Genomic DNA, 27,202 nt, shown 5'->3' on the forward strand with positions numbered 1-27,202 from the left:
ACGGTGGGAGAAGCCAGAGGAGAGAGGAAGGGACACATAATGAGAGAAGAAGCCCATTCCAGCTGTGTTTCTATAACAAACAGAGCCATGAGAACTTCTTCACACTGAAAAAGGGAACCACGCCAAGGGAACAAACATTTGCTCCTGACATTTTTGGTCAGTATTAGCTGTTTATTTTTGATCGAGTTTTTATTCAAACAGAACTTGTCATTGTCAGTTTGTCATTTGAAGCGTTTTGAACATGAGCACAGACAACTCGACTCTGCTGGACAGCTTGTTCTTTGCCCCTCTCTGCGATGGCTGGAGCAACAACACAGAGGGGGCCATCTACCATTTGGGCAACACCTTCCTGTTCCTGGGCTACATGGGAGGCAGCGGGGCCTACGGGTGCCTCTTCATCTTTGGCTTCCTGACCCCGGCTTTTGTCTGCCTGACCCTGTGGGGCTGGCTGACCATGTGCGGCCTGGACGTCTTCACATGGAACCTGCTCCTGCTGCTAGTCTGCTTGGCTCAGATCAGCCACCTTCTTTACCGGCTGCACCAGGAGGGCATACGCAGTGAGGAGCTGACCAGCCTCTACCAGGCGGTCTACCTGCCGCTGGGCGTGCCCGTCCAGGTGTTCAAGGAGATCACAGGCGCCTTTGAGAACAAGGTGGTGGAGCTGAAGGCAGGAGAGACGTACGCTGTGGAGGGCAAGACGCCCATCGACCAGCTGTCCTTTCTGCTGTCTGGGAGGTGGGGAGTGTGTGCTTGTGTGTGTGTGTGTACATCTACACACCTGTGCTACATAATGCAAACCACCACCACAGTCTGCACAGAATGCAATCTGCACACTCGAGTAAAAGTAGAAAATACCATAATGTAAAAATACTAAAAACAAAAATGAAAAACTTTTCTTAAACCTGCAAAAACTGATCTTTTCCCATTTGGAAGACAGAAAACAGTACAACATCTCACATACACTATGATCACTTTTTATAAGTTGACAGGGTGAATGTTTCTTATTTATGCATCCAGCAGACACACAACAACATTAGCTTCTATTTGCAGTCATCTTTATGGCCACTCAATGAATGAAATCAAATATTTTAGCTCTTTTCTTTCTTTTTTGGTCTCTACCAACTCCTGAGATAACATCTGGCTCTTCAACTGCAAATGCCACGCTGTGTTCACCAGCTAGCTGTCTGTCTCCCGTTCAGTGCTGAGTAGGTAGTGTCAGAACAGTCAGACCAAAACAATGAGCTGAAAGATGTGACAGTGCTCCGTAAAGCTTCGGGGAACTGCAGGGTCAGGTGATAATTATCTGTGGGTTCATCACTGTGAGCAGCTAATATGAAAACTGTTGATCATACCTGCAAAGTACCACACCAGCGGTGTACACACCCTGTGCACTGTGACATCACTGCATCAAGGTGCCAAGTTAAACCACCGGAGGTCAGCAAAAACTTCTGTTTCTGCAGGTGTTAAGGTGCTCTTAATTGTTAATTATTCATTTTGCAGAGTGGCTGCTTTTAGAGCGTTTTACATTATATTATAGGATTATTATAAATGTGTAAGAGTAAGTAAGTATGTGTAAGTTATGTTTTGTAAGTGAAGACCTAAAATAATATATTATTTCCCTCTGAAATGTGGTGGAGTTGAAGTATGAAGTAGCAGAAAATGGAAAGAGTCAACCAAAGCACCCATACGTCAGAACTGTCCTTTCCACTACCATCATTGCGTCTTGCAGCAGTCACTGCGCTGTGTCTGGGTGCACCTTTTCTGAGGCTTGTGACCAAGAAGGTTAAAGGTAGCTTTTTCTCACCTTGCCATTTGTAATATATGGCATTTCCTTTTCTGAACACAGCTAATCGTATGTTGTTGCAGGTTTTATTGTTTCTGAATGTGAGACTAAAACAGGAGACGCTCACTCATTTGTAGCACCAGCATGCTGGAGTATTTATTGGTTTAAATTCTTCTCGTAGTGATAGAAAAGCTCACCCACTATTTTAAAGAAATCTTCTGTCGCAGAGCTGGATCCCTATTTCTGTCTCCATCATGCTGCTGGCAGCGTGTAACCGGCACAGGAAACGTATCCTCTTCATCCAAACATTCTCAAAGTAGAGCTGCATTTGATTTCACAGTGCTGGAGCCTACACAAGAGAAATGTTGTAAACAGAGTATTTTTGTCCGTGACTCACCAGTGTGCTGTCCCCCCGCACGCTGCCAGCTGGTTAGATGATATCTCTGTACTTGGGACAGGAGTGGACGCTGACTGCTCCTCTTACCTTAAATTAAGTGTTGGCCACGCTGATGACAGCTTAGTGTATGAGCCAAATTTGCAAAGAAACAAAGAAACAAAAAGCTTGATTTCCCCCCACAGTTCTAGAGTGGTGGCTTGTTGGCTATTTGTCATTTTATGTTATTGTTCATCTTTTTTTACTGTTATGTAATCATCACAACTTTATAGTGTGTTTCTACTAAACATGTTACTTAAGACATAGCCATTAATCAACAGTCTTCTGTTTGGTGTGACTACACTGCATGGCCAAAAGTATGTGGACATGCAGACACGTGATTGTTAGGACATCTCATTCCAAAACGGTGGCTGTTAATCTGCTGCCGTAACAGCCGGCATTCTGCTGGGAGGACTTCCCACCAGATGTTGAATGTGGATGCAGGGATTTGCTCGCTTTCAGCACAAGAGCATTAGTGAGGTGCACCGCTGTTGTCGGGCAGCAGGGCCTGGCTCGCAGTCGACGTTTAAGTTCATCCCAAAGGCACTGAACGGGGTTGAGGTCAGGGCTCCGTGCAGGTCGACTGAGCTCTTCCACACCAAAACCATAAAACAATTTCTTTATGGGCCTGGCTTGGTGCACGGGTTTACTGTCATGTTGAAACTTGAAATGTTTCCACAGAGTTGGAAGCACACTGTTGTCTAAAATATCATCATATGCTGGAGCATTAATATTCCCTTAAGTGGAACTATGGGGCCTAAACCAGAAAAGTAAGAGCAAGGGTCAGAGGTGTCCACATACTTTTGGTCGTATAGTGGATATGTCAGAAAGTAGCAGCAGTGCAGTGACACTTTTAGCACGGGGCTCTGCAGTGGAAATCCCTGCCCATGGCAGTGTGCGTTCAGGGTAATTAATACTACAATACACAGCAAATTAATTAATTAATTAACACCCATTGTTATGAAGAATCCAAATATAGACTTCTAGTAGTTTTAAACTGTATATAGTGAACAAACACTCTAATAAGTATTTATCTTAGTACAGAATACCGGTGTTATTTAGATTACATGTCTATATACGTATGTTTCAGTTTATAGAAAGTGTAGTTAGACTGTGAATTAAATGTCCTTGTTGTAAGTGTCAGTCCTACCTTACAATAAGCTGCTGTCCCACAGAAAAAAGACACATAAAGACTTGCATGAGACAGTAAAGTCTGGAAGAGTTTAGCTTTTTAAGAATGGTTTCCTGGAGCAGACTTCCACTTCTCTCCGTAGACGTCAGGTGATTGACATGAAGCAGATGGTTTGCAGCACTGACGTGATAACACTCCACTCACACTGAACTGAGGTTAAAGCAGACTTTCGCTATAATCCAATAAAGGTTTAATGTTTAGTGTGCTGGATTATCTCACTCTGCGGAAGTTATTCTTTTTGAAATAAGGCTTCCACCTGCAGGAGGAATGTCCTGGTGTCTTCAGCTATGATTTCTGTGTGACAGAGGGAATTCCAGTTCATCTCAAAGATGCTTTATGAATGTACTGTTTATGGAACTGTTCAGCCTGCCCATAGCTAATATTCATGCTAATATTTACTTTCACAGTCTTGGACTGGCGCTGGCAAAGTGACCTCCAGCTCTCATTATCACGTCTTAATCCCTGCCTCTCTTTCTAAACTTGTATCTTACTCTCGCTCGTTCTCTTTTAGGATCAACGTGTCTCTGGAGGGCCAGTTCCTGCATTATATCCACCGCCACCAGTTCCTCGACTCTCCTGAGTGGGAGTCTCTCAGGCCAAACGAGGAGGGAAAGTTCCAGGTATGGGATCCCACATGCAGCTCATTTAACAAAGTAACTTCAATAAGTGGAAGAGTGGCAGTGAAACGTTAAATTAACATGAAGTGCTGCCATTGAAGGATTTGGTGGATATCAAGTTGTCTTTTGTTGCTTTCTGTCGGAGTCAGCATCTGAATGATAAGCTGAACAGGGGAAAGCAGTTTTCCTCTTGTCTTTCACATATCCTGTTGCTTTAGATTAGTTCAGTTAAAGCCAACACAAGGCCTGGAGGTCATGGTGGACACTCAGTGTTTGCCTCAAGGCCTGGCAGGGTTGCAAACAGGAAGGGTGTACTGGGTATTGGATTAGTGGGGGTGCACAAATAGAAGTAGAGCTGCATCTAATGACTATTTCCAGCATCGATCAATCTGCCATTTGTTTTGTGGATTAGCTGATTCAGCACTTTGACTATAGAAAATAGTGAAAAATGTCTTAGAATTTCCTTTGACAGTCTGAAACCTGAGAATATTCATATTACTGTCATAAATTTCAAAAAAGCATCAAATCCTCACACATGAGAAGCAGGAAGTAGGGAATGTTTGGCATGTTTGCTTGTTCTAAATAGAAAAATTCATTCATTTACCTTTCCACGCAGTCAGGCATGGCCTGATTAATGTGAGGACGTACTTGAAAAGGTCAGTGCAACAACATTATAAAAGGCTACATTCAGAATAAGGCCTAGTTTGGAAAATCCAAGCTGAATATACTGTTTACATGACCTGTAAAACATCTGGAAGTAATAGTAAATGGAAGGTAAATGGACTGCATTTATATTACAGTCTTCAAGTCTGACAACCAGTCCAACTACTTTACAACACAAATCAGTGCTTTCACACACACATTCAAACACTGATGGCTACCAAGCAAGGTGCCAGCTGCTCATCAGGAGGGAAAACGTTTGCCACCTGTTAATATGCATTTAAACACAGTGGCTGATATTCAAGTGCTTCATTCATATTTCACAGGTGACCCTGACAGCAGAGGAAGACTCCCGCTACATCTCATGGCGTCGGCGGCGCCTCTATCTGCTAATATCAAAGGATCGCTACATCGCCCGTGTCTTCTCCGTCATGTTGGGCTACGACATCGCCGAGAAGCTCTACAACCTCAACAACAAGCTCTACATTAAGAGTGGCGTGCTGCTGGACATCCGCCTTCCCAGCCTCTACCATGTACTGGCCCCCTCCTCGCAGGGCAGCGAGGGCGGCAGCGGCAGTGACAGCGGCACCACCAAAGAGCAACAGCAGGGCGAAGACCCAGCGCCGGCCTACCAGAAGTCAGATCCAGCCCAGTCTCAGCCCCACCTGCAAGGACCAAGGAGGACCACCCTGGATGAACCCCAGGCCCCTCAGCATGACCGCTATCCGCACCCCTGGGCGTCAGACCCGGAGCTGCCCTCTGGTGAGGACTCCATCAGCCTGGTTCTGGAGGACTTTGCTGATGTGGCGGGCTCCTTAATGGATTATGGCAGTGAGAGGGATTATTTGAGGTAGAGGGGAAGGGTGCTGGAGCTAACACACTGGGTCACCACTTAAGCTACATGTAAGTACCTCACCTGGGCGGGCAGTGCCGTGGGGGTGGTGTGTGAGCATGGTTGGCTTGCAGTGCACAATCCTTACTAACCCGGTTTTATAGTCAGCCACAGCATCGGGCTGGGCCACATGGCTGAAAGCATCAGAGCAGTAATATGAATGTTTTTTATACATGCCGAGACAGCATGACAAATGCAGTGGTGGAAAGTACATTTCTATTCAAATACAGTACTCAGTACATTTTTGAGGTCATTCCATTTTGCTTCTTCCGAGTACTTCTGCTACATCTGAGGATTTAATGTACTTTTTACAGCCACTAGCTACCTTGCAGATTTAGATCATACATACAGTACAACATATCATCCTAAAACACACGATGAGTTTTTTAAACTACCCAGCACATATGCATCAAGATATTAAGATCTTTAGCATGAAATCCACCTTACCTAAAACTAACCACATCATTTTGTTGCTTAGACCAAACTGCAACTGAAAACTGAAACTAATAAGTTATCTAAAAAGTCGGCACTGACTTTAAGCGCAGTCCTTCATCCACCTCGACCTCCTCCCTGTGCAGACTGTCGCTCTTTATAATACGTCACCTGGTGATGGCTGTAAATGGCTGGTTAGCCGCATGTGACTATTCTCACCCAGGTGCAAACACACACTCTGCAATAAGAAATAAAATATTATAACACTTGGAAAGTATTCCACTTCTACTTCTGAAATGTTTAAGTACATTTTGCTGCTAAGACTTACACACCTTTACTTCAGTAAAGTTAAGTTTTTAATTCAGTTCAGTTTAATTCACTTTTACTTTTAATGGAGTATTTTTTAATGGTATATTACCACTTTTACTGAAGTAAAAATATGCAGGACTTCTTCCACCACTGGACAAATGTATACATGATCACACATCAAAAAAGGGCAAGTTGATGATGTTCAAGGTTCATTCTGGACCTTGGAGACAGTGGTTGAAAACAGTCTCAACACATTTCTGGGCTTGTTCTGAAACCTGACTGTATCACGTGATCTCCATCAGCAGCGAATGTGGTTAAAAAAAAAAAAAGAAATGTGAACATCTGCAATTCCATGACAACAGAGCGAACTCCATCTGCTGACGAGGATCATGTGATCATATTACATAAGGCTGTGTTGTGATGAGACTGTTTTCTGAAAGGTCAAATTGATGTTCGGCACTGTAAAACCTGCAGAACTCATTTTGATCGTTACAGTTTGCTTGGAAATTTTGTGAAATGATGACATCATGTGATCAGTATCCAATAACACTGAATTATTGCCCAGCCCTAGCAGCATACCCTCAGCTGTGAGGAGCAACCTCTGTGCTGATGTTCTCAGATTAATACAGTTGTATTGTGTTCTGGCACTTATTTGATTATTTTGATATGGACTGACATTAAATGGTGGGCAGAATTCTGCGCTGCTGGTCTGCTCTGGATCATCATTCTATTTTCAAACCATACTGTAAGATTAAAATGCCTCCCCAGCCAGCTGCTTTGCATTAGTGTTTGCTTTGGCTCTGCCACTCACAAGCATACAGTCATCTTTGGTACAGTAGCAGAGTTATATTTGTTCACTCAGATGAAACAAGTCTGCTCGGTGAAACAGTTTAACAGCAAATGAGCACAGAGTGAGCTCAACCTTGTTTCAACAGCTGATCAGCTCCTGTGTGTGTGTGTGTGTGTGTGTGTGTGTGTGTGGTGAGCTGGAGTTCGATAGCGTAGCTAGTGAGAGCAGACAGCGGTGAGGTCGGTGAGCAGCTGTGTTCCTGTTTGATCAGGATTAGAGCTTGGAAATGTAGGGGCTGTCCAAAAGATTCAGTGCCATGCTAATAATCCAGTCTGTCGGCTCATCTGTTCGTCTCCCCTCACAACCCCTCTGCCCCCTTACCATCCCAAAAAGCAGCCCTCGGCCAATCACGGGCCGTGGATCGCATTTCATAGCTGGATAGCGTGGTCAGTGTCGGGTTCGGGTTGCAGGGCGGCTGTAAAGCAGTAGGTCAGATCTACCCCTGAGAGTTGCGACGGTGGGCCTCAGTAGGTGTGACTCAGACCGAATGTCTGCTTCCATTTGTGTGATGACCTGCAAACCGTCAACGGCTACAGCGAAGTTCTGCACAAAAGAATTCAACAATCTAAAATCTGTTTGGCAGCTGCCTGGCTTAGGCATTAGTTGAAGTTAAAGAGCACAGGCTGCCATTTGCACATTCAACACTCACACTCACGCAGAACACATTCATGATGTGAGCACATGTGCAGAGCTGATATTTGGTGTGTGCTTTCTGACTCCTTGCATGCAAACACAGCAGTGATTGGGAAGTGACAGCAATTAACACCTGCGTGGTAGAAAGACTCCTCTGTCTCTATTGGTAATACTTTTAAAATTCTGCTTACATTGCAACTATTCTGAATGAAATTATGAAATTATAACTAAACTAAAATGTGGGTTGGAGGTCTCAACTGGGGCCTCTAACTTATTTTTGTCCTGGCCGTTGGCCCCCTGTGGAAACATCGAGTCAGGGCCTTCAGGTGAATGTTTGACAGAGAAACAGAGCTGAAGCTGTAACCACAAGCACAGAGACACATTCATGTGCTACATTGTTGCACATCCGCTGTGGTTTGACCAGACACAGCAGCACTAAATGTTTCCAGGTTATCAGGGTGTGTGTGGGAAACACTCTGATCTTTGCTGTGTGATGGCGACTTTCCTAACTGAAGCGTCTGCGTTGACTCTGCAGGAGGTGACGGCGAGGAGAACCTACCGCCACGATTCCAGAGGGGCAGAGCGCCGCTGGCTCCCACCGACACTCCCAAACTGTGAGGACAGTCTCTCCTGGAAACACTACATTATTTACAGTAAAGCGGTATGAATGTGTCACATGTCACTTGTTACGACGTTGTCTCACCCTCGCTGTCTGCCCTGTTCTCACCTCAGTTTACAGATACTGTAGCCAACATTTAATAAACTGTCTACAATCAGTCAGGCTCTAACTGAAACCATAATTACACCATCATCTTATGGTACTAGAACACTGAGGACAGAGGGACAGCCTTCACCTTGTTATTACCAGCACAGTAAATGTCTGAACAGTTACTCTATGTTATAAAAATGGATTCTGTGATACTGAAACAGACGGATTTGGTTTTCATCTCACTTATATTTGATGTTATGATTGTTTGATTTGGACTCGACGTCACATGGTTTAATGTTAAATTTAACTTTTGATGCTTTCTGCTCACACATCACTTATACTCAGCATTACAAAGACTAGTCTTTTATCTCAGTAAGGGCACTACACATTTTCTGGATCTTCATAATTTTGACAAATTTGAACAGCGATCAATTAAAAAGCATCACATCATATAAATCAATAAGAGCTACAACACCTTCTTCAAATCATATTTATTCATAATCCTTTCAAATATTTAGTTTTTTGCATTTTCTTGAGAACTTTCCAGACCAGATGAACAATTTAGGTACAAAACCTGCAACTTGGCAGTGTAGATTTTCTCCATTTCACTCTCTTTTTTTTGTTGGGCATGTTTATTACTGTTATTATTGATCTGAATGCACCACGACTTGCTTCAGTGTAAGAAATGTATGCCGTCTAAGAGGTGAACTTGTACTGATTTTCACAGCATGACACCGAACTCATCTGGAGGACAACCTCTTACTTCTTCTTTGGTGATATATTGGATGCCTGTAGACCATGTTTTTTAATTTTTTGTAACTAATTCAGTATTTAATACACACATGTATACTGTGAATTGCAATGTCTGTTATTGACTTCCAGAATAGAGAAATGGGACTAAAATGAAAAAGTGTTTTTAAGAAGTATTCTCATGGGGCCAACATTTCTCCATAAAGCTCTTTGTTTGCAGTGAAAATGTAGTTTGTTTTCTTTGACTGTCTACTTCCTGTCGTATCTGTCACAAGACCACCAACACTGAGCTTATAGCACCCTGTTTGTCCTCAAATTATTTATACATTAGCAGGCGAGGAAATCTCCTCTTGAACTAATCATTCAGTATGGAGTTATATACAAAAGATTCTTTTTTCAATGCATTTTTTCTTTTTTCAATTTGTTTTGGATGAGCAGCAGTTTTGAGTCTAAGATTGTATTCACTGTTTCCATTTATGTATCAAACACACAAATTAGTAATTAATAATTATTCAACCTTCAAACATCAAAGCCTAGTTCAGTTTATTGCTTGTCCTTTAAAGGCAGGCTGCATTCAGCAGCACTAAAAGAACATGTCAGAAAACACATGAGAACGTGAAGCATCCTTAAAGCAGACTACAGCAGAGCTTTGGCTCTGTGAGCAGTTCTCAGAGGCAGGCGGAGCGAGGAGGCAAACACACGACGAAAAAATGCTAAAGATGCTCTAGATCTGTTCTTTTTACCACAGTCGTGATGCTGGAAGATCAGCGGATTAGCCAAATAACTGAGCTAAATAATAAAGAATGGCCGGATAATGCGTAGAATATTAGTGTCCTCTCCAGAATAAAATGTGGTTCTTTGGCTCCACGCATGAAGATTTAAGTCTCTGATCATTTTTCTTAACATGAAACAAGGTGGTGAAAGTGTGAAAGTGTGAAAGTGACGTTGTGCCGGTAGCCGTGGGCGACCTCCAGGTGGCTTTTTCCGCTGTCCTTTGAGTAGATCTCTTTGTTCAGAAGATGCCACACACCTGCACAAAGTCATGTGACCACGGAGCTCCTCGTCTGATGTTGATGTTGTTCACACACAGCGGCTTCTCTCGCCTGAAACAGAAACACACTCAAGATGATTATTTTTGCTGTTTTAGCCTTTTTATATTCATAAAAGACAACAGGAGCAGACAGGAAACACAGGAGGAGAGAGAGGATGTCTTTTGACAAAGGTCCCTGCTGGAATTCAATTAGGGACGTTGCCAGCATGTGGTGTCATGTCACTCACTAGGATTCCCTCATTGTCTAAAACATTTTAGACCATATTTTGGTGTCATGTCCTGTCATCTCTCGTCTTTCAGCTGTCACCTCAGGCAGAAAATAGTGACACTGCTTCTAAATGACCTGAACATTTCTGTTGTGCCATTTCCTCTTACTTATTGGCTGACATACTGCAGTGCACTATATTTGCCATAACTTAATATCACAACAATACCTATACTGATGACCTGGCTGATTAAACCTGCAGTGTAGAACCTTTAGCTCCCCCCTCTGGTGGTGAGAGTAATTACACAAACACTATGCTAATGATGCCATAGACTTCACCATGCTGCTAGTTGCTTCAGCCTACTCCGTCACTACGGTTGCTCCGCCCTTCAGTTCTGGAAAACCAATCATTGCTGGTGTATCACTACCAATGCGGGACGTCACCACAGACACCAGATTGAAAAACTCTGGTTTTCTGTGAAATAACAGATTTGCCCAGTGTTGATAGGCTTAATCAGCATTGTGTGAACTCGTTTGGTCAGAGCTTAAATGTAACATATCCTTTGTATGCACTCCAACTTCAATCCTCTTTTGTTGTTAGCATAATTAGATGTTTGTAATTCTTGCACTTTGTTCGTTTCAGTTTGCTAGTCATGGCATAATAGCTAATTACTGCAGGAGCAGCAAATAGATGCTGTCTTTTTACGTACTTGCCAAATGTGTCGTTGGAACTTACTGAGCATATGCAGGAGGTGCACAGGAAAGAGCAGTTAAGCTGGAGGAGAGATCTGTGGACATTTTCAGAACCGTTTTGCCTGTCAGGTTCAATGATACCTGTTGTGAATCCTGCCATGCTCCACGGAAGAGCAACTCCAAACTGAGTGCCACCTCTTAGCCCTCCAGGCGATGAGTGTTTGATATGCAGAACAGTTTTTTGTGGCATGTCCCTCTAATCATTTTTCCATAGCACCTGTGTTTCAGTCAGCACTGCAGACAAGCAGCAAACTGACAAACTGTGTCTCATCTCCTGTTTGGACAGTTCATCTTTTTATGTGGCAGCTCAGCAGAAACAGGCCCATAAGGCATTTACAAGTTTCCAGAATACAGAAGAATAACACCCACCAGGAGGAGCTCGAACAGGACAGTATGTGTGTTCAGACAGTCGCGCCAGTGCTGTACCTGAGAGAGGGGAACTCGGAGACGCAGACGGACTTGACGTGGACGTCTCCCTGTCGGTAGAACCGAGATCCGGTGTTCTTCAGCTCGATGGAGTGGATCTCACACAGAGCCACAGGGTGAGCCAGCACCGTCCTGTACACTGTCATATCTGTCTGACTGAGACACACACACATACACACGGCCTGCATGTTAATAATGTTGTCATAACCACACAAGCCTGCACGGACACTTTCAGGTAATCAGCATTCATCACAGAGGACAGTCATTGCTCTGTGTTTATGACTTAGACTGAATAGAAGTACAACAGCACGATGGCTGCATCTCCTGCCCTCGCTCTCTTTGAATCGACAAGGTGCAACGTAAACTCAAAGCACTGTTACATTTTTCTTTTTTAATTGAATAAATGACATCAATTTGATGTCATTTATTCAATCTTGCAATAGAGTAAAAATGAAAAGAGTAATAAGAGTCCTCCTGAACTGAAGTGCACCTGTGCAGCACACTTGCTCTCTCAGTATCTGTGCTGCAGTCTCCTGCACCTGGCCCGGCTTTTACAGTGAAACATACAGTACCTCTTCTCTTAAAAAAGAAGCTGTCCGCTCAGCTTTTCTGGGCGGAAAAAAGACGTTACAGTACAAGTTGTGGGATGAGGATGCTGTACGGTGCTGACTAAACGGAGTCTGCAGGAATTCTCTCACACTGAATGTTGCTCTACTGAAACTTCTGGTTTGATGTGAGAGTTCAGATTTTGCTAAAAGTGCAAAAACACCTAATAATGATTGTGGACTTATAAAACCTGGAGCATTGTTTTTCACTTCATGGTATTTTATTGTATTGAATTGGATTACATTATGCAGAGAGACGTTTTAGTGACACAAATCTAATATCATGTATATATAAAGTAATAAAAATGTAAAATAACAGAGGCACATCTCTGTGTAATGCAATACAGCTCAACAGCAGCACAAACTACATCCTCCAAAACGATCACGAGGCTGAATCAACACCTGGTTCAAATAAAAAAACAACAAAAACAAAACATCACTGTAGGATTTGTTGCAGGACTGCTGTATTAGGCTGTATTAGTTTTAATGGCAAAACCTGGCAAATAAGTGTATGATCAAAGATGTTTCCTGCAGACATTTCTAAAATCAGCGTTTGTGTCAGAGGATGCATTTTGTAGGACTGCAATCTATAAATGCTATAAATTTAGGTCTATAAATGCCTCAAACTGCTGCTTTGTTGTATTTGACCAACAGTCAAACAGTCTCACAACTAACAAGCTAGAGCCAATCAATGTTTGACCAGTGAATTTTCTGTTGATATAACCGATTCATTGTTTCAGCTGCATTTTTTCTAAATTTTGAAACAAAATGAAATGTGCCAAAGCAGTTAATAATGTTCATTCTGACATCTTTGCATATAGCTTAACAGAAAACTGTTCCACAGAGAGCCCTGTCACTGTCCTGAGCTGTGCTACACTCCTGGAAAAGTGGTCAGACTGTGCTGTCAGAGGTGTGGTACCTACAGCCTGAGCCTCTTCTCTTTCCCCACGTTCTCAGTCCTCAGTGTCACCTCCACCTCAGCACTCTTATCCAGAGGGGAAACCTCCAGCTCCAGCAGGATGTGGTGAGCTGAGCAGGAACAACAACACAGAGGGAATCAAGTGTTTAGTCCCAACCTACATCCACCTGCGACGCAGATATACAAAAACTCTTTTTGTATGAACAATTCAACATGAAGAAAACATTTCCAGATTTAAATTGTAGTTTAGTAATCAGCAGTTTAAGCTTTTCCTTGTTCCTTGTCTTGTTCCTTCATCCAGATGAAGCTTCCTGTACACTTGAACTTGAATGTAAATTCAAAGTAGAGAGCAAACTAACTGGAAAAAACGCTGGCTCAGCTTGGACCAGTGGGAGAGCTACGGTGGCCTTACAGCAAAGTAAGCCACTTTGCTGTGGAGGACACACTGACCTTGCCACTGCTATAAATAAAAGGTCAGCAGGGGTGAAAGTAGATTGAAATTCTTGCCGGTGCTTTACCCGGTGCTTTACCCCAACCTTCATCCCTTTAGGCTGTTCCTTCATGCGTCCCTGAACACACACGCTCAATCAAGAAAGAAATCAGAAACACTTGACATCATGTGTAGCAAATGGTTTATTTACAGGCTGTAAGTGCCACGGAATAATTCGCGATGTTAGCGGATCTTTCAAAGTCAACATCAAAACAATTTATTTTGTTGTAAATTAGAGGAAAATTACAACAAAATTCATTGACGAGAGTTGACCAGTTTATATGTGCCTGTCTTTAAATTCTCAGAACATTGAGTACATACATGAAAGAAGAGATGATGAGGGGGAAATTGTCTCTTACAATGTGTGCATTAAAAGGGAAAATCATTTCTCAGCATTTTTTCCAGTGAAGCAAAACACTTGAAACACTTTCCACTGAGGCCTGAAGCAGCTCTGCTCTTCTGAGTAATGGCGAATCACGCCACTTCCTCCGTTGCCCAGCCAAGTCTTCATCGAAGGCAGTGGATCCATGCTGGCCCCACAGAGCTGATGAAGAGGATATTTGCTGCTCTTCTTGTTGTCAGTTTGCTCCTGTACTCAGTCACCATGTTGTTCATTGTGCTGAACTCCCACTCACACTCAGCATTGCTTGTAGACAGTGAGTCCACCGCCATGAGCAGCTTCCTTATCTCGTTAGGAATGCTTCAGCCTCCTGTTGCCTTGTATTCACTGAACCCAAGGTGGGCCTCTTCTTCACCCAGATGTCACCTCATCTCTAAACCGAGCATTGTTGTGGTCCCTGTCTGTGCTCTGCTTGCTGTGGTTGTCAAGTACTTTCATATTCTCTCTTTCATATATATGAACTGAGCAGTCAGTGATGGGAGTCCTGTCAGCTCTTCACTGCTCTCCCTTGACTTCCATCACTTCCTCTGGTCGGCTGGCATCAACTGTAGGTTGTCCTGAGTACATTATCATGATGTCATGTCATGTCAAGTTCTCCAGTTCAGTCCAACATCTGTCATTAGTACAAGACTTTTCAGGACGTTGATGGAGGCCTGGGAGACTTTTATTCCCCCACAAGCTGTTCCTTCATATGAGCAGCACACAGAATATCCAGCTGAACCGGGTCCAATGGAAAGCCATCCATCCAGCCTCCATTTCTCCATCAACACTAGTCTTCAGAAACACAATTAGTGTTGATTTGTGCCCAACACTGACTGACTGATCAGCCAATACTGTGATCTTTCTCCTTTTCACCATTATCTTATTCAGATGTTCATGTTTCATGCAAGTCTGTGAAAGGCTTGTTGTTCTTGTCCATAGAATATGTTGGACTCAAATGGACTCCTGACTACTTGGGTTCATGTTCAGAAGTCTTTCTTTGAACAGCTGCACATCCCTTGAATTACCACATGGAGTCATCTTTCTCTCAGCCCACTGAATTGTAATATTGCGATATAATACAATTGTAATATAGCAATATTGACACTACGGGATGCCATGAGGCCCAGATCCTTCACGTCACGGCATGGGGTGTAACCTGGCTATCCAATGTCAGCATTCACTGTTCTCCTGAGTCATCCTCCCTGGGTGTCGTTCTCCTCATTTTAACCACCACATTCTCAGCTTCTGCGTCTCTCAGATAAAGCCTGTTATTCTGACATTTTACACTCATTTTTTTTTTTCTTTGTGAAATGAGGTATGAAGACCACAAACAAATATACTGGTAATGTGTCAGCCAACCACAAATATGTTTGTAATTTCGCTGGAATCATTTATCATTTGTCCTTACCTGTTCAAATTCCATCAATAAAGTGCGCGGTGGAAAGTACAGAAACGATAAATCAAACACATCCGTCCAAGGGCTTATTATGCCAAGGCTACAGAACAACCAATGGCAGCTGCATAGCTTGTTTGACCTGCTGTCCATGCAAGAAACATCACAACTTGCTTTGTTGTTCAGTTTACTTTTTTTTTTTTGCACTCAATACCAGACAGTCATCTGCTGCAGCAGCAGTTGACTTCAGCCAGCAGCAACCAAACAGCAGGGTTAGAAACCTGCAGGTATGTGCTGGCCACAAACACACCGCAACAATTTAGAAGCAATTTAGAAGAAAACTAACTGTTGTTTATGTTGACCTAAAGTTGGCAGATGTGTTTTCTTGTTGGAAATGTGATTGTGACGGGTTGCTGTATGTGGGTTTTGGCTTGCAGCTGCCACCATCAGGTCAAAATGTTAATGTGTCCAATACTTCCTGAACAAATACCTGCAAATAACACAAATTACATTCTCATCAGCCTCAATCCAGGCACTGATCTGACAAGCTCGCTCGCTCTCGCTCACAAACACACACATCCCAACACTCACTGCAGAAAGGTGGCGAAGAAGACGTGAGGAGGAATAGCTTCTGCTCTTTGGGGATTGGAGATACGGCTATGCCACTGTTTTCTGATAAACCTGAAAACACACACACACAAACACACACCAAGTGAGTGAGGGTCATATTGTACGTACGTTACAGATCAAAGGGCTCCATGTGCATTAGCTGTGTCACTGTATCAGCACGCGCTCGAGTACCAGGGGTTGAAACGATAAGAAGCTGCCAAAAGCTGTCATGTGACGAGAGCAGGCCTGCTGCATGACGTCTGCTGGTGACACTGAGACTTACCAGAGAACCAAACAAGATGCCCAGTTTATAGTCTCTCTCTTTTATTGGTACTCTTGCTGTCTGTCCCTGCCCATCGTAATGCAAACATCCATTATTGCTACTGTACTTTTCTTGTGTCTCTGTCTTCCATCTGTGATTATGAAGGACGCTGGGTAGCGATTAAGCGATTGGATTGAATCTGTTATGACTCTTTTACTGTATATTATGTTGATTCCTTCAATCAAAATCAGAAAGCTGGTCCTTTAGTTCTACTACAGCTACTACCACTGTCTGCAATATTAACACTGACTAACATTGTACTCTGCATGTAGGAAGTGATTTATTTAGATCACTGTTTGAAAGCAGTCTCCCAGCCCGTCTTCAGCCTTTATAAAAAATGTATTTACAGTGTTTTTCCTCTTTCGTCCTCCTTTTTCTTCAGAATGTACCTAAGTATGGTTACTGTCTCTAATTGTGGTTTCGGAAATCAAAAAAAAAAAAAAAAAAATCTTATTAACTCATGGGTAATTTAATCTGCAACAGTGAATTTTATACAATGCTCATGTACTTTGTAAAATCACCTCTGAAGTGACCCTGAACTCCAGATGTCAGATAAATGTAGTACTACTGTACTACTTGTACTTTCCATTACTACTGTAACCAATCGTGGTTGATATACTTTATTATTAGTGATACTAGTTGTAGGAGGTGCATTAGCAGTAAGAGAAACAGAAGCAGTAGCAGCAATGGTAATTTGAAAAGCAGTATTATTATAATGAGTGCAGCAGGGGCAGTGATGCTGCATAGCAACAGCAGCAGCAGCAGCATCATAGTTACGCAGAGTACGTATAGTATAGTAGTACCATCGTAGTAGCAGACCTGCTGGTAGTCACTTGTACTTTAAGGTCAGTAGTTTTGTGGTAGAACCAGTGAACCACTTCACTCTACTGTCCAGAACATTTCCTCACAGATTTAATGCTTTAAAATGAAGCAGAACTTCATGAGCACACAGCGGCTGAAGGTGAACTGCAGGTGTCTTCTTACCTATGGTTGGACATACCCCCTTGAAGACGTCACAGTCCACACAGCGTCCCTTCAGGAAGTTCTCATAGCTGAAGCACGGGATCCCCACCAGCGGGCACGAGCCGTTCAGCGCGCTCATGTATACATGCAGCGCCCTCATGTGGTCACATATCACATAGCCATACACTGGAAAGTAAACAAGAACTGACAACACACAGAAGCACTGAGGGAGCCAGATGTCTGGAGTCTATGATTTTCAAAATGACAGTTTACAGATCTGTCCACACACTGAACAGCTGGGCTCAGTCTGTTCGTCAGCATTTCACTTTTATTCAGAACTTCTCGAAGGAAAGAGCGAGTAGCTTTAGCTATGCTTCACATTTAAAACCAGCTGAATGCTGCTCTGTCGCCGTCAGCCCCACCTTTCAGCTTTCAGTCACTGCTCAGCTTACTTGAGGCAAACCTGGAGCGGGCACACCCGGTCTGATCCTTCCCTCCGTTCAGGAAGAAGTCCACATGACCCACAGGGATGGAAATGCCAAAATCTGATGCAGAAGAAGACCTCGTTAGCGCTGTCAGCATTTTTACTCTGCACTGTAAACACAACTCCAGTGCTGAACGGAAAAGAAAACAGTAGTTTGCACAGTAAAGTACACATCTTTAAACTAGTGCTGTATGTTCATCCAGCATTACAGTCCTCCTCTCCAGCTACACTCCCTCAAACACAGTAGGCCCTCATCTCTCTGCAGTGGTGCAGAATAATTGTGTAGCATCTGGCTGGTGGAAGCACACACTGATTAAAGCAGGACCAGCTAACTTTTGCCCAACAGGGGCCACAATTTAGTATAATTGCATACAGGATTTTCTTTAAATTTGACGGATTTTCTTGAGTCGGCTGCTTTGCAGACATGGTCATTATGAGTGAGAGGAGCAGGACCGCAAGCAGGAAACAACCAACACGTCTGTTGCTGAGCTTGATTCTTGTCTTCCATTTGTCACAAAAACCACTGAAATGTTTAATGTGACATGCTAAAGCGTAGTGCAACCACAACACAAGCTGACATGATCTTGAATGCCTAATCTGAGTCAGTGTCTGCTAACATTAGCCCTGAGAAGCTACAAATCCACTCAGTGTGTTGCTGCTTATTAACTGAACTTGTCATTTTATAGAGGGGGTTTCTGTCTAATTTGTTCAAATGTTACAGTCTCATTTTAATTTGCTGTTAGCTCTGGCGATCAGTCCGGACTGGTTATCACTTTCTCTTTTTATGCCTGAGGCATTTACTTTGACTTTTTTAATGCATTGCTTTTCTTTGTATATTTCTCCTGTTGCAGTGTTGACCCAGAGGAAAACATGCAGTTCAAGCCCTCTATTGTCCACCACAACAGTAGACACTATGTGATCTCGGCCTCTAGTATTTTGGTGGAAGTGGGAAGAATCAGGATCATTTTAAGGCTTTATGGTAAGTTCAAGCTGTCTCACAGTCGGAGTCTGTGTGGATGGCATCGACAAACTGAGCGTCAGAGGGGTCCAGCCGGTCAAAGGTATCAGCTCCTTTAAACATGGGTCCAGCAGGGTCAAGGCCTGGATGACAGCACAAGCACAAGGAAAACTCGATTTGACAGGTAAACCAGATGTGTGGAAATAAAAAGATGGCATGGAAATCGCATCATTTGGTCATCTTGATTTAAATCACACTGACTGATGTTTTTTGCAGCAGGAAATATTTCTTATAACCATTTATTTGATATATGAAGGATTTTTTGTTTCATTTAGTCAATAACCAGATTCCAGTCAGCAGCTGTGGCTCCTCTGAACTAAACTTAACATTCAAACTTGCACCAGCCTCCCCACTCAGACAAAAAGACCCGATATAAACAGTGAACAGTGGCGTATTGTGCAGGGTGGTGTGTTCAGGCGACGAGAGGACTGTGCCTCTCCACACAGCTCCAGAGTGGCTCTTATCAAAGTGCTGTTGTCCTTTGAAGAGCCCAGCTAATCTTCCAAGGTCACACTGGAGCACATTCAGGCTCTGTGTGAGGCTCCAGAGCTGTGGAGGCCTTCACTGTCTGCCCTGTTGTTGTTCTCCCTGTTTCAGCAGACGTAGCAGCACAATAACGGCAGCCAGCAGCCTTTTATTTTTCTAGTGATATTAATTTTATTTTATATATTTTTGGTGTTATAAAACTTTGAATTCTGGCGTCTAAACCCTTTTTTTCTTCAAACATTTTCCAAGCAGAGGTCTGATAACAGTGCAGCATCTTCATTTCAGCTTCACTTTCCCGATGCACTTTAATGTCGCATGGAGGTGGTCCAGACTCACCCGTGATTCTTCCTATCTTCCCCTCGAAAAGAGTCCCAACAAAACCGGCGACATGTGCCCCGAGACTGACCCCGATGAAGTGGAAGGAGTCCAGTTTGCATCCATGTGTCTGTTGGACGAGACAGTCAGAGGCTTAGTCGTTTCACCTGAAACCGTTTCAGCTAAACTGTGGGAACTGTGAGTTCATTCGAGCTGGGTCTTTGTTGTATTGAAAGAGCTATATTTCTCAGTAGCAATTGGCCTATTAATAAGAATCTATTAATCCCTATACAACCCTGATTAAAAAAAAAACAAAAAAAAAACAGACTCTGTAAAATGTAAATAGAAAAATAATGTGACGATTTGCAAAACATCTCAAAATATTACAAAGACAAAGAAAGTTGAAACTGAGAAATTTCATTGTTTTCGAAAATGATGTCCTTGTTTAGAATTTGATGTATGATTTCTGCTGCTCAACAGTTCAGGGGCTCCTTTGTCGTATTTTTTCAAAATGCTCATGCCCATTTTCAACGGGTGACAAGTCAGGACAGCAGGCAGGTCGCTTTAGCACCTGGACTCTTTTACTCTGGAGCCCTGCTGTTGGACTACGTGCAGAATGTGGTTTAGCATCGTCTTTCTGAAATAAGCAAGGCCTTCCCTGAAAAAGACGTTGTCTACTTGCAGCAAACCCTGTACATATAGTTCAGCATTAATGTGCCTTCACACACATGCAGGTTACCCATGTGCACTAATGCACCCCCACACCGTCCCAGATGCTGGCTTTTGATCTGTGCGTTGATAACAAGCCGGATGGTCCCTCTCCTCTTTAGCTGCAAATTTTGACTCGTCAGACCACAGGACAGTTTTCCAGTTTGCCAGAGTCCATCTTAAATGAGCTCTGGATCAGAGAAGGCAGGACCTGGATCTGGTTTCCTCTTTGCTTGGTGGAGCTTCAGCTTGCATTTGTGGCTGCAGCGATGAACTGTGTTCACAGACGATGGTTTTTGGAAGTGTTCCTGAGCCCATGCAGTGACGTCCACTACAGAACTGTGTTTGAACATTTGATATGTTGTCTTTGTGCTATTTTCAGTTAAATGTGGGGTTTAAATGTTTAGTAAACCATCACATTCTCTTTCTGTTTACACTCAACACAGCTTTTTTAGAAACAGGTTTGTACTGTCTAAAATAACTTATTCTAATTGAAGGTGTTTGGCTTTGGTAACCAGAAAACTTCATTTAAAACAACAAAAACAAAATCTCTTGAAAGAATAAGAAGGATGAGTGTTTCTATTCCTCATAATTACCCATTAATGTAAGTTATTTAACAAATTACTTAATTATCTATTTAATTTGCTGTTGCTCTTTCATTTATTCTCTTTCAAGTACTCATTCTAAATACCACCTGTAGTGTTTTTTGTAGTGTGTGTATAAATTGTGTTGTTATCTGACTTGATACTCATATATGTCTTTATATTTTTTTGTTCACAAGTGTCTTAAAAATAAATCTAACTAGAAAATTCCCCCTGGGAAATTTTGAAAGGGACATGGGGTGTGTTCGAGCCGACAAAATTATCTACGTTTTAAAGTTTGAATGAAGTCTCTAGGACAAAGTATGGCCGAGCAGCGGACAATTGAAAAAGGCTGAAATTTGAGGAAATTTCCCCATTCATTTCTTATGGGAAATTTATCGCAGTTGTTCGCGTCTTACGTCGGCCTTCGATGGTCATAACTCAAAAACCGTAAGAGATATCAAAATGTGCCGAGGGTCATTTGGAGCCGACAAAATTATCTACGTTTTAAAGTTTGAATGAAGTCTCTAGGAGAAACTATGGCGAAGCAGCGGACAATTGAAAAAGGCTGCAATGTGAGAAAACGGCAGATATCAGAGGCAGTCAGTCCCTGATTAATGAATTGCTCTCAGCTGTGTTTCTGTGGCTTTCTCCTTGTCTGTCTCTGTTGATCACCTCAGCTGTCTGTGTCTGCTTCTCTCCTCTGCTTCATGTCTCTGTTAACATGAATTAATGAACTGAATCAATAAACATGAATGGAGTTAATGCTAACAGAGCTAACAGAGCTAACACTAACGGAGCTAACACTAACGGAGCTAACAGCTAACGGCGCGAATAGAGCTAACGGCGCTAATGCTAACAGAGCTAACTGTGCTAACAGAGCTAATAGAGCTAACGGTGTTAACAAGGGGGCAGGGGGATGGGGTTTTCATTATGCATTTGTCTGTGTATGTGTGTTTATGTATCTGTCATTGTGTGTGACTGCTTATGTGTGTGTCTTCGTCTGTTTGTGTGTGTGTGTCTGCTTGAACTACACAAGCAGCCCAACCAGCTCCTACATGGAGATGTGTATAGTATATATGTGTCTGAATGTGTGTGTGTGTGTGTGTGTGCGTGTGTGCCTGTGTAACTTCTGCCCCACCTGCTGATAATTACCTCTCTACCTCTCCCACTGTTTACCTGTTCCTGTTCAGTTTTGACGTGCTGTTTTTAATCACTTTTTAGCTGTTGGTTAGCCCTTTTTGTGTGTGCATTTGTGTGACTACTGTCTCAACCTCTTTGGCAAAGAGCTTTGTGAAGCTGAGTTTAACTGCTTGTTGGACGGAGATTGTTTTCAAACAATGCCCTTGTTTTGACTGAGCTCGTTAAGATAATCATTCTCAGGCTTGTTGTCCTGCAGATGTGTGTGCGTGGGTTATTGACCGGTGTGTGTGTAAATGACAGTTAATGACAGTTACACCTGTTAACTGAAAAGCGGCTTTTTCGCTGTCGGTTTCTTCCGAACAACTTGCGATTGTGTCAAAACCGTAGCTGCTATCAAAAAAACGATTACACTGTGAGATGCGGACAAGTCTGGGCCAGATGTACGTGTGTTTTATGTCCAGATATTCTTTAGAAAAATGACAAAATGGTCGACTTAAAAAGACTGTGCGACTCAGAGAACAGGAGTTTGTATTGTATGCAGTGAGATTTGGGTTCGGCGAACCTCCTGAACTAAATCCTCTGGTGAGAGAACCGTGCCTCGTATCAGAGTGTACTATAGATCATCGGACTCCCGAGACCTTCCTGAGTCCGACCATCTCCTCGTTTTATTCCTGAGACAACAACTTTTCGTTTTATGGCGATCTAAAGACAGGAGGCATTTCTGCTTTGCTCACAAAACAGCTCTGAATTTTAACATGGGACTTAATGGGAGAGCAGGAGGGAGATGGCTGCACAAAAAGCCTCACTATTTAAATTCAGTAAGTCTCTCGGCTTTTTCGAGGGCATCACACGAAAGAGGACAAGTTTGTCTACAAAAGATCCCAAAATTATGTGTCTCCTATTCACCGTTTGGATTTTACAGCAATTTTAGAAACACATTTCAGGCGATTTTTCACCGGCTGTCTCACTCTAACTTATGACATCACCCACTGTAGAGGGAGAGATTCTGAGCATTTTTGTGAGAAACTTGATGGTCTTCAGATGGTCATAGCTCGAAAACCGTAAGAGATATCAAAAAATGTATTAATTTTGAGCCGACGAAATTATCTACGTTTTAAAGTTTGAATGAAGTCTCTAGGAGAAAGTATGGCGAAGCAGTGGACAATTGAAAAAGGCTGAAATTTGAGGAACTCCCCCATTCATTTCTTATGGGAAATTTATAAATTTGAGAAAAGTAATAGCACACCGATCCCGAACAATACGCACATTTTGATATATAATTTGCCAGATGGTGACCAAACACTGGCTCCTGCAGCAGAGCTGCAGGAGCCAGTGCCTCGGAGCGTGCCCCGTGTCCCTAATAAGAAGAAACGCGCGGGATAGTAATAAGTGACTCGGGGCTGCGCCCCGTGTCCCTAATGACTTGTTTAAATAAAAGTTTGACTGTTTAATTGTTCCTTCATCAGTTATATTTGAACATTATTATATACCACAAGCATCTGCAGAAGAAATTATATCACTGCCACAAATTCTGAAACTAAAAGGAAATGCTGAATGTTTGGTCACCATCTGTACAGTGTCTCTCTCACCTGCAGCTGGTTGATGAGGACAGAGATCTGCACAGCCACCTCCTTGTAATTCTCCACCACCAGGTTGTAGGCGAAGGAGGCACCGTAGACCCAGTCCACCACCAGCACGTTCACATCCTGCACCCTGAGCAGGGCTCGGGCCAGCTCCATCACCCAGGACGGCTTACTGCCCATTGCCCTGAGGGGTGGAGTGAGTAGGGTGGGGTTGGGATGGTGGATCGAAGCGAGGGATGAAAGAGAGGAGTTAGGATATAGAACAACAGTCACCATCAATTATATTTAGCAAACAAATGGAAAACAAAACCTCCAATTTAAATTGCTTTACCTTCCGGGGGCCTCAGGATGCCCATGAAGGGGCTGAACATGTGCAGTTGTGGAACAAAAGAAAAAGGTTGGGATTCACATCCATGGATATTTTCTCCTGTTTAAAGTTTCTACTGTCTCTCCTTTTGGTCCTGCACCTGACTGGGGATGGATCTGCACATTATCCACCTTCTTTAACTTATTTTCTTAATTTCATTATTAAAATCCAGATTCCAAATAATTTGGGATTCTGTGTAAATCCTAAACAAAAACCAAATGCAATCATTTGCAAACAAGCTGTGTTTACTGACAACAGTTGAACAAAGTGTTCCTGAGCTCATGTAGTAACATCCTTTAAACAGCCTCGCTCCATCCTCGCTTTCATAGCCAATCATGATACTATCACCTGTTACCAATCAACCTGTTTACCTGTGGAACCTTTTGTTGCTCCTGTCCTAACTTGTTTAAAATGTGTTATAGAATAATAATAATAATAACAATAATAACAACATTTAGAAAAATCAATGTAGTTGATGAGGTCAAATATATTGTCTTTGTACTGTTTTCACTTGAGCATATGTCAGAGCAAACGATCACATTCTGTGTATGCCCCCATTCGCCAGACTGCCGTGGGCGGAAACATTTTTTTTTTCCAGTTTTCCATGTGCCCCATTCTCACATGATATCTCAAGAACACTTTGAGGGAGTTTCTTCTAATTTGCCACAAATGTCCACTTGGCCTGCGGGGTGAACTGATTAGAATTTAGTGGTCAAAGGTCAAAGGCCACTGTGACCTAACAAAACATTTTTGGTCACAACTCAAGAATTGGCACGCTAATTATGACAAAATGTCACATAATTGTCTAACAGGACAATATGACGTGAATATAAGTGATGATAAATCATATCCAAAAGGTCAAAGGTCAACTTCACTGTGACGTCATCATGTTCTGCAGAAACCCTTTTCTGGCCATTATTCAGCACCATAACTCAGGAACAGAAGTGACCATATTTCACTTCTGGTCAGATACTGAATTGGTGACACTAATGTTGAAACTGATTGTACAGATCTTCTGTGCTGCTGGGTGAAGATGTGTATGAAGTATCCACCTTTATTATGGCACAATTTTTAGCTTGTTTGCAGCAGCATCTATTTTTGAGTCATTGTAGTTCACCACAAGCTCATCGGTTCTGCTGATACTGAGCTTATGTTCCTTTTTCTTCTAGAAGAATTGTGCCTCTCTGTCCTTTAAAGCTACAGCTAAAGCTGTAATTAGAAGAAAAGTGCTTTCACTTTGTGGGGGCTTTCCAAAAATGACTGCAAGCCTAGTTTAGGCCTGGGTTTACATAGTGTGTTTTAAAACCTGGTTTCAAATCTTAAGTATTTCTCTATAACATAAAATATTTAAAGGTGGGAGAATGAAACATCTTTATCTATAGTATTATCTATCAAGAGTTAAACACACACAGACTGAGCTGTCCTGATTCATCAGGGCTGAGTGGGTGTGGTTTACTCGGATTTGACTGACGGTGACCAAACAACGCACCAGCTGTCATGCCTAGTCATGCCATGCCACACGTACACAAATCTTTTTAAAACCTAGCATTTCCTATGGGTTTTGGCCTTTTATCCACACACAAACACAGTTTTATGTCAGTGAAAAGAGAGCTTTTGGAAACCTCCTTGCAGGCTGGAGGTGAAAGCTGTTGACGTGTAGGCAGGGAAAGAAGATTTTAGCTTGTGAAGACAGTGTGCTCCGTTATGTCCTGTGTTTGACGTCAGTATGTGTGCCCTTTCTCCTTTGTTTACTGTGGCCATGGCAGGTCATGCCTTTGCCATAAAAGGATTGTGTCTGTAGCTGCAGGTAGCATTCTGGTAATAGCTTTTTTCAGGTTTCTGATTGGCCAACATGGCTTCAGGGTCAGGGTTATATTGCTGCCTGCCTGTATTTTAAGAAATACCCATGTACATATGGGCTAGGCATCATACAAATGTCGCTAAATCCTGATTGGCTAATGTGAGAACGCAACTTCATGTTTTCCACCCGAGCCCCAGTATGGAGACAGAGCACAATCAAATGTGTTGACAGACATCACCGGAACTGCTGTAACTTTATCAGAGGGTTGAGAAAGACGCCATTACACACAGTCAGAGGTTTTCAGAGCCTTTGAGGGTCTCCTCACCTGTACCCGTGGATGATGACCTTGGTCGGGCGGGACATGTCGAAGTACGAGGGACGCTGTGTTGCAGTGAGAGACTCCTGGGTGAACATGTGAGCACAGTCCTCGTTTCTCCTGGTCAGCAGCAGGTACTGCACCTGCAGCTTGTCTCTCTGCTGCCGGTACTCCAGCCAGGTGGTGTTGTTTACATCAGCACACTCATCATCTGTCCGCCTTTCCTCCACACCTGGTCCATGAGAGGGAAATGATGTCATGCGAACTCACACATGCTGAATTCAGATGATCGGAAAGCTCTTCCTCCTATCACTAATAATATACATAATATGTCAAATGAAATAATGCCAGGTGCATGACTGACTGTGATCAAATGATGTTTTCTGGGAGGAAACAAGAGCTAGTGTTCTCATTTGTAACACTGACATTTGTTCTTGAAAACACATCATTGTTTGACCTTAATGATGATTACAAATAATCTTTTCAAATACAAAAACAATCTTAGGGTTTCAAATTAGAAAAACTATTTTTTTAGAGCAGGTGATTTCAGTACATTTATATGATGCAACATTAACATTTGTATTCAGCTTTTGCGTTCAGTGAAGGCACATAAAGCACTTAATGCACTTATTGTGCAGCTGACAGACAGAAGTCTTCCCTTCATGCATTTCAAAATCATGCCAGATTTATGGTGAGTTGATTTGTTTGGACATTTGAGTTCTGTGCTGTGCTCCAGGGCTCATGCAGTGTTGAGTAATCACAGTATCATAGTGTACTGAAAGTTTTACACAGGTTCATAACGAAGCTCATTTCCTTTTTTTTCAGTTTCACTCAAGCACATATGTTTGGAAAAAGTGATACAGAAGAAAAAAAAACCTCCTTCATGAGCAGGCCACTTACCCACCACCAGAGATGTGATGCAGACTGTCAAAGCACAGAGCAGGACCGTTCTGTGTTCCCAAGGCATTTCTGTAGTAACACAGAGGTGAATGGGCAGAGTAGCTGTCGAGGAGCTTTAGTTG

At 42.7% G+C, this 27,202-nt stretch overlaps 2 protein-coding genes across 3 annotated transcripts; one reads left to right on the plus strand and one right to left on the minus strand.

Annotated features, from left to right (window-relative positions):
• Positions 1-9,513, plus strand: popdc2 (popeye domain containing 2). 2 transcript variants are annotated; one of them, XM_041950550.1, is made up of 4 exons: positions 1-735; positions 3,920-4,028; positions 5,012-5,588; positions 8,337-9,513. In XM_041950550.1, the coding sequence occupies exons 1-3, from the start codon at positions 242-244 to the stop codon at positions 5,537-5,539; spliced, it is 1,131 nt and encodes a 376-aa protein (XP_041806484.1). In that variant the 5' UTR covers positions 1-241; the 3' UTR covers positions 5,540-5,588; positions 8,337-9,513. The 2 variants fall into 2 exon arrangements, with proteins under 2 accessions (XP_041806484.1, XP_041806485.1); XM_041950551.1 differs by having other exon boundaries at positions 5,012-5,447.
• On the minus strand, positions 8,927-27,202 carry pla1a (phospholipase A1 member A). Its single transcript, XM_041950549.1, has 11 exons — positions 27,081-27,202; positions 26,190-26,412; positions 23,703-23,880; positions 19,703-19,811; positions 18,862-18,963; positions 17,831-17,923; positions 17,400-17,564; positions 16,076-16,165; positions 13,224-13,329; positions 11,696-11,851; positions 8,927-10,363 (listed from the first exon to the last, which is right to left on the minus strand). Exons 1-11 carry the CDS (start codon positions 27,145-27,147, stop codon positions 10,273-10,275), a joined length of 1,380 nt encoding a protein of 459 aa, XP_041806483.1. The 5' UTR covers positions 27,148-27,202; the 3' UTR covers positions 8,927-10,272.

This window comes from Chelmon rostratus, chromosome 13 (genome assembly GCF_017976325.1).
Source record: "Chelmon rostratus isolate fCheRos1 chromosome 13, fCheRos1.pri, whole genome shotgun sequence".
In the NCBI taxonomy this organism is placed as follows: domain Eukaryota; kingdom Metazoa; phylum Chordata; class Actinopteri; order Chaetodontiformes; family Chaetodontidae; genus Chelmon; species Chelmon rostratus.

Bases quoted from the DNA above. Each gene is read 5' to 3' on its own strand.
- pla1a (XM_041950549.1), bottom strand. From the start codon at position 27,147: ATGCCTTGGGAACACAGAACGGTCCTGCTCTGTGCTTTGACAGTCTGC. The intron at 17,924-18,861 runs GTGAGACAGCTT...CTTCTGCATCAG, and splicing joins CATCCACACAGACTCCGACT to ATTTTGGCATTTCCATCCCT. The intron at 13,330-16,075 runs GTGAGTGTTGGG...GTTCCTGCTCAG, and splicing joins TTCTTCGCCACCTTTCTGCA to CTCACCACATCCTGCTGGAG.
- popdc2 (XM_041950550.1), top strand. From the start codon at position 242: ATGAGCACAGACAACTCGACTCTGCTGGACAGCTTGTTCTTTGCCCCT. The intron at 736-3,919 runs GTGGGGAGTGTG...GTTCTCTTTTAG, and splicing joins TCCTTTCTGCTGTCTGGGAG to GATCAACGTGTCTCTGGAGG. The intron at 4,029-5,011 runs GTATGGGATCCC...CATATTTCACAG, and splicing joins ACGAGGAGGGAAAGTTCCAG to GTGACCCTGACAGCAGAGGA.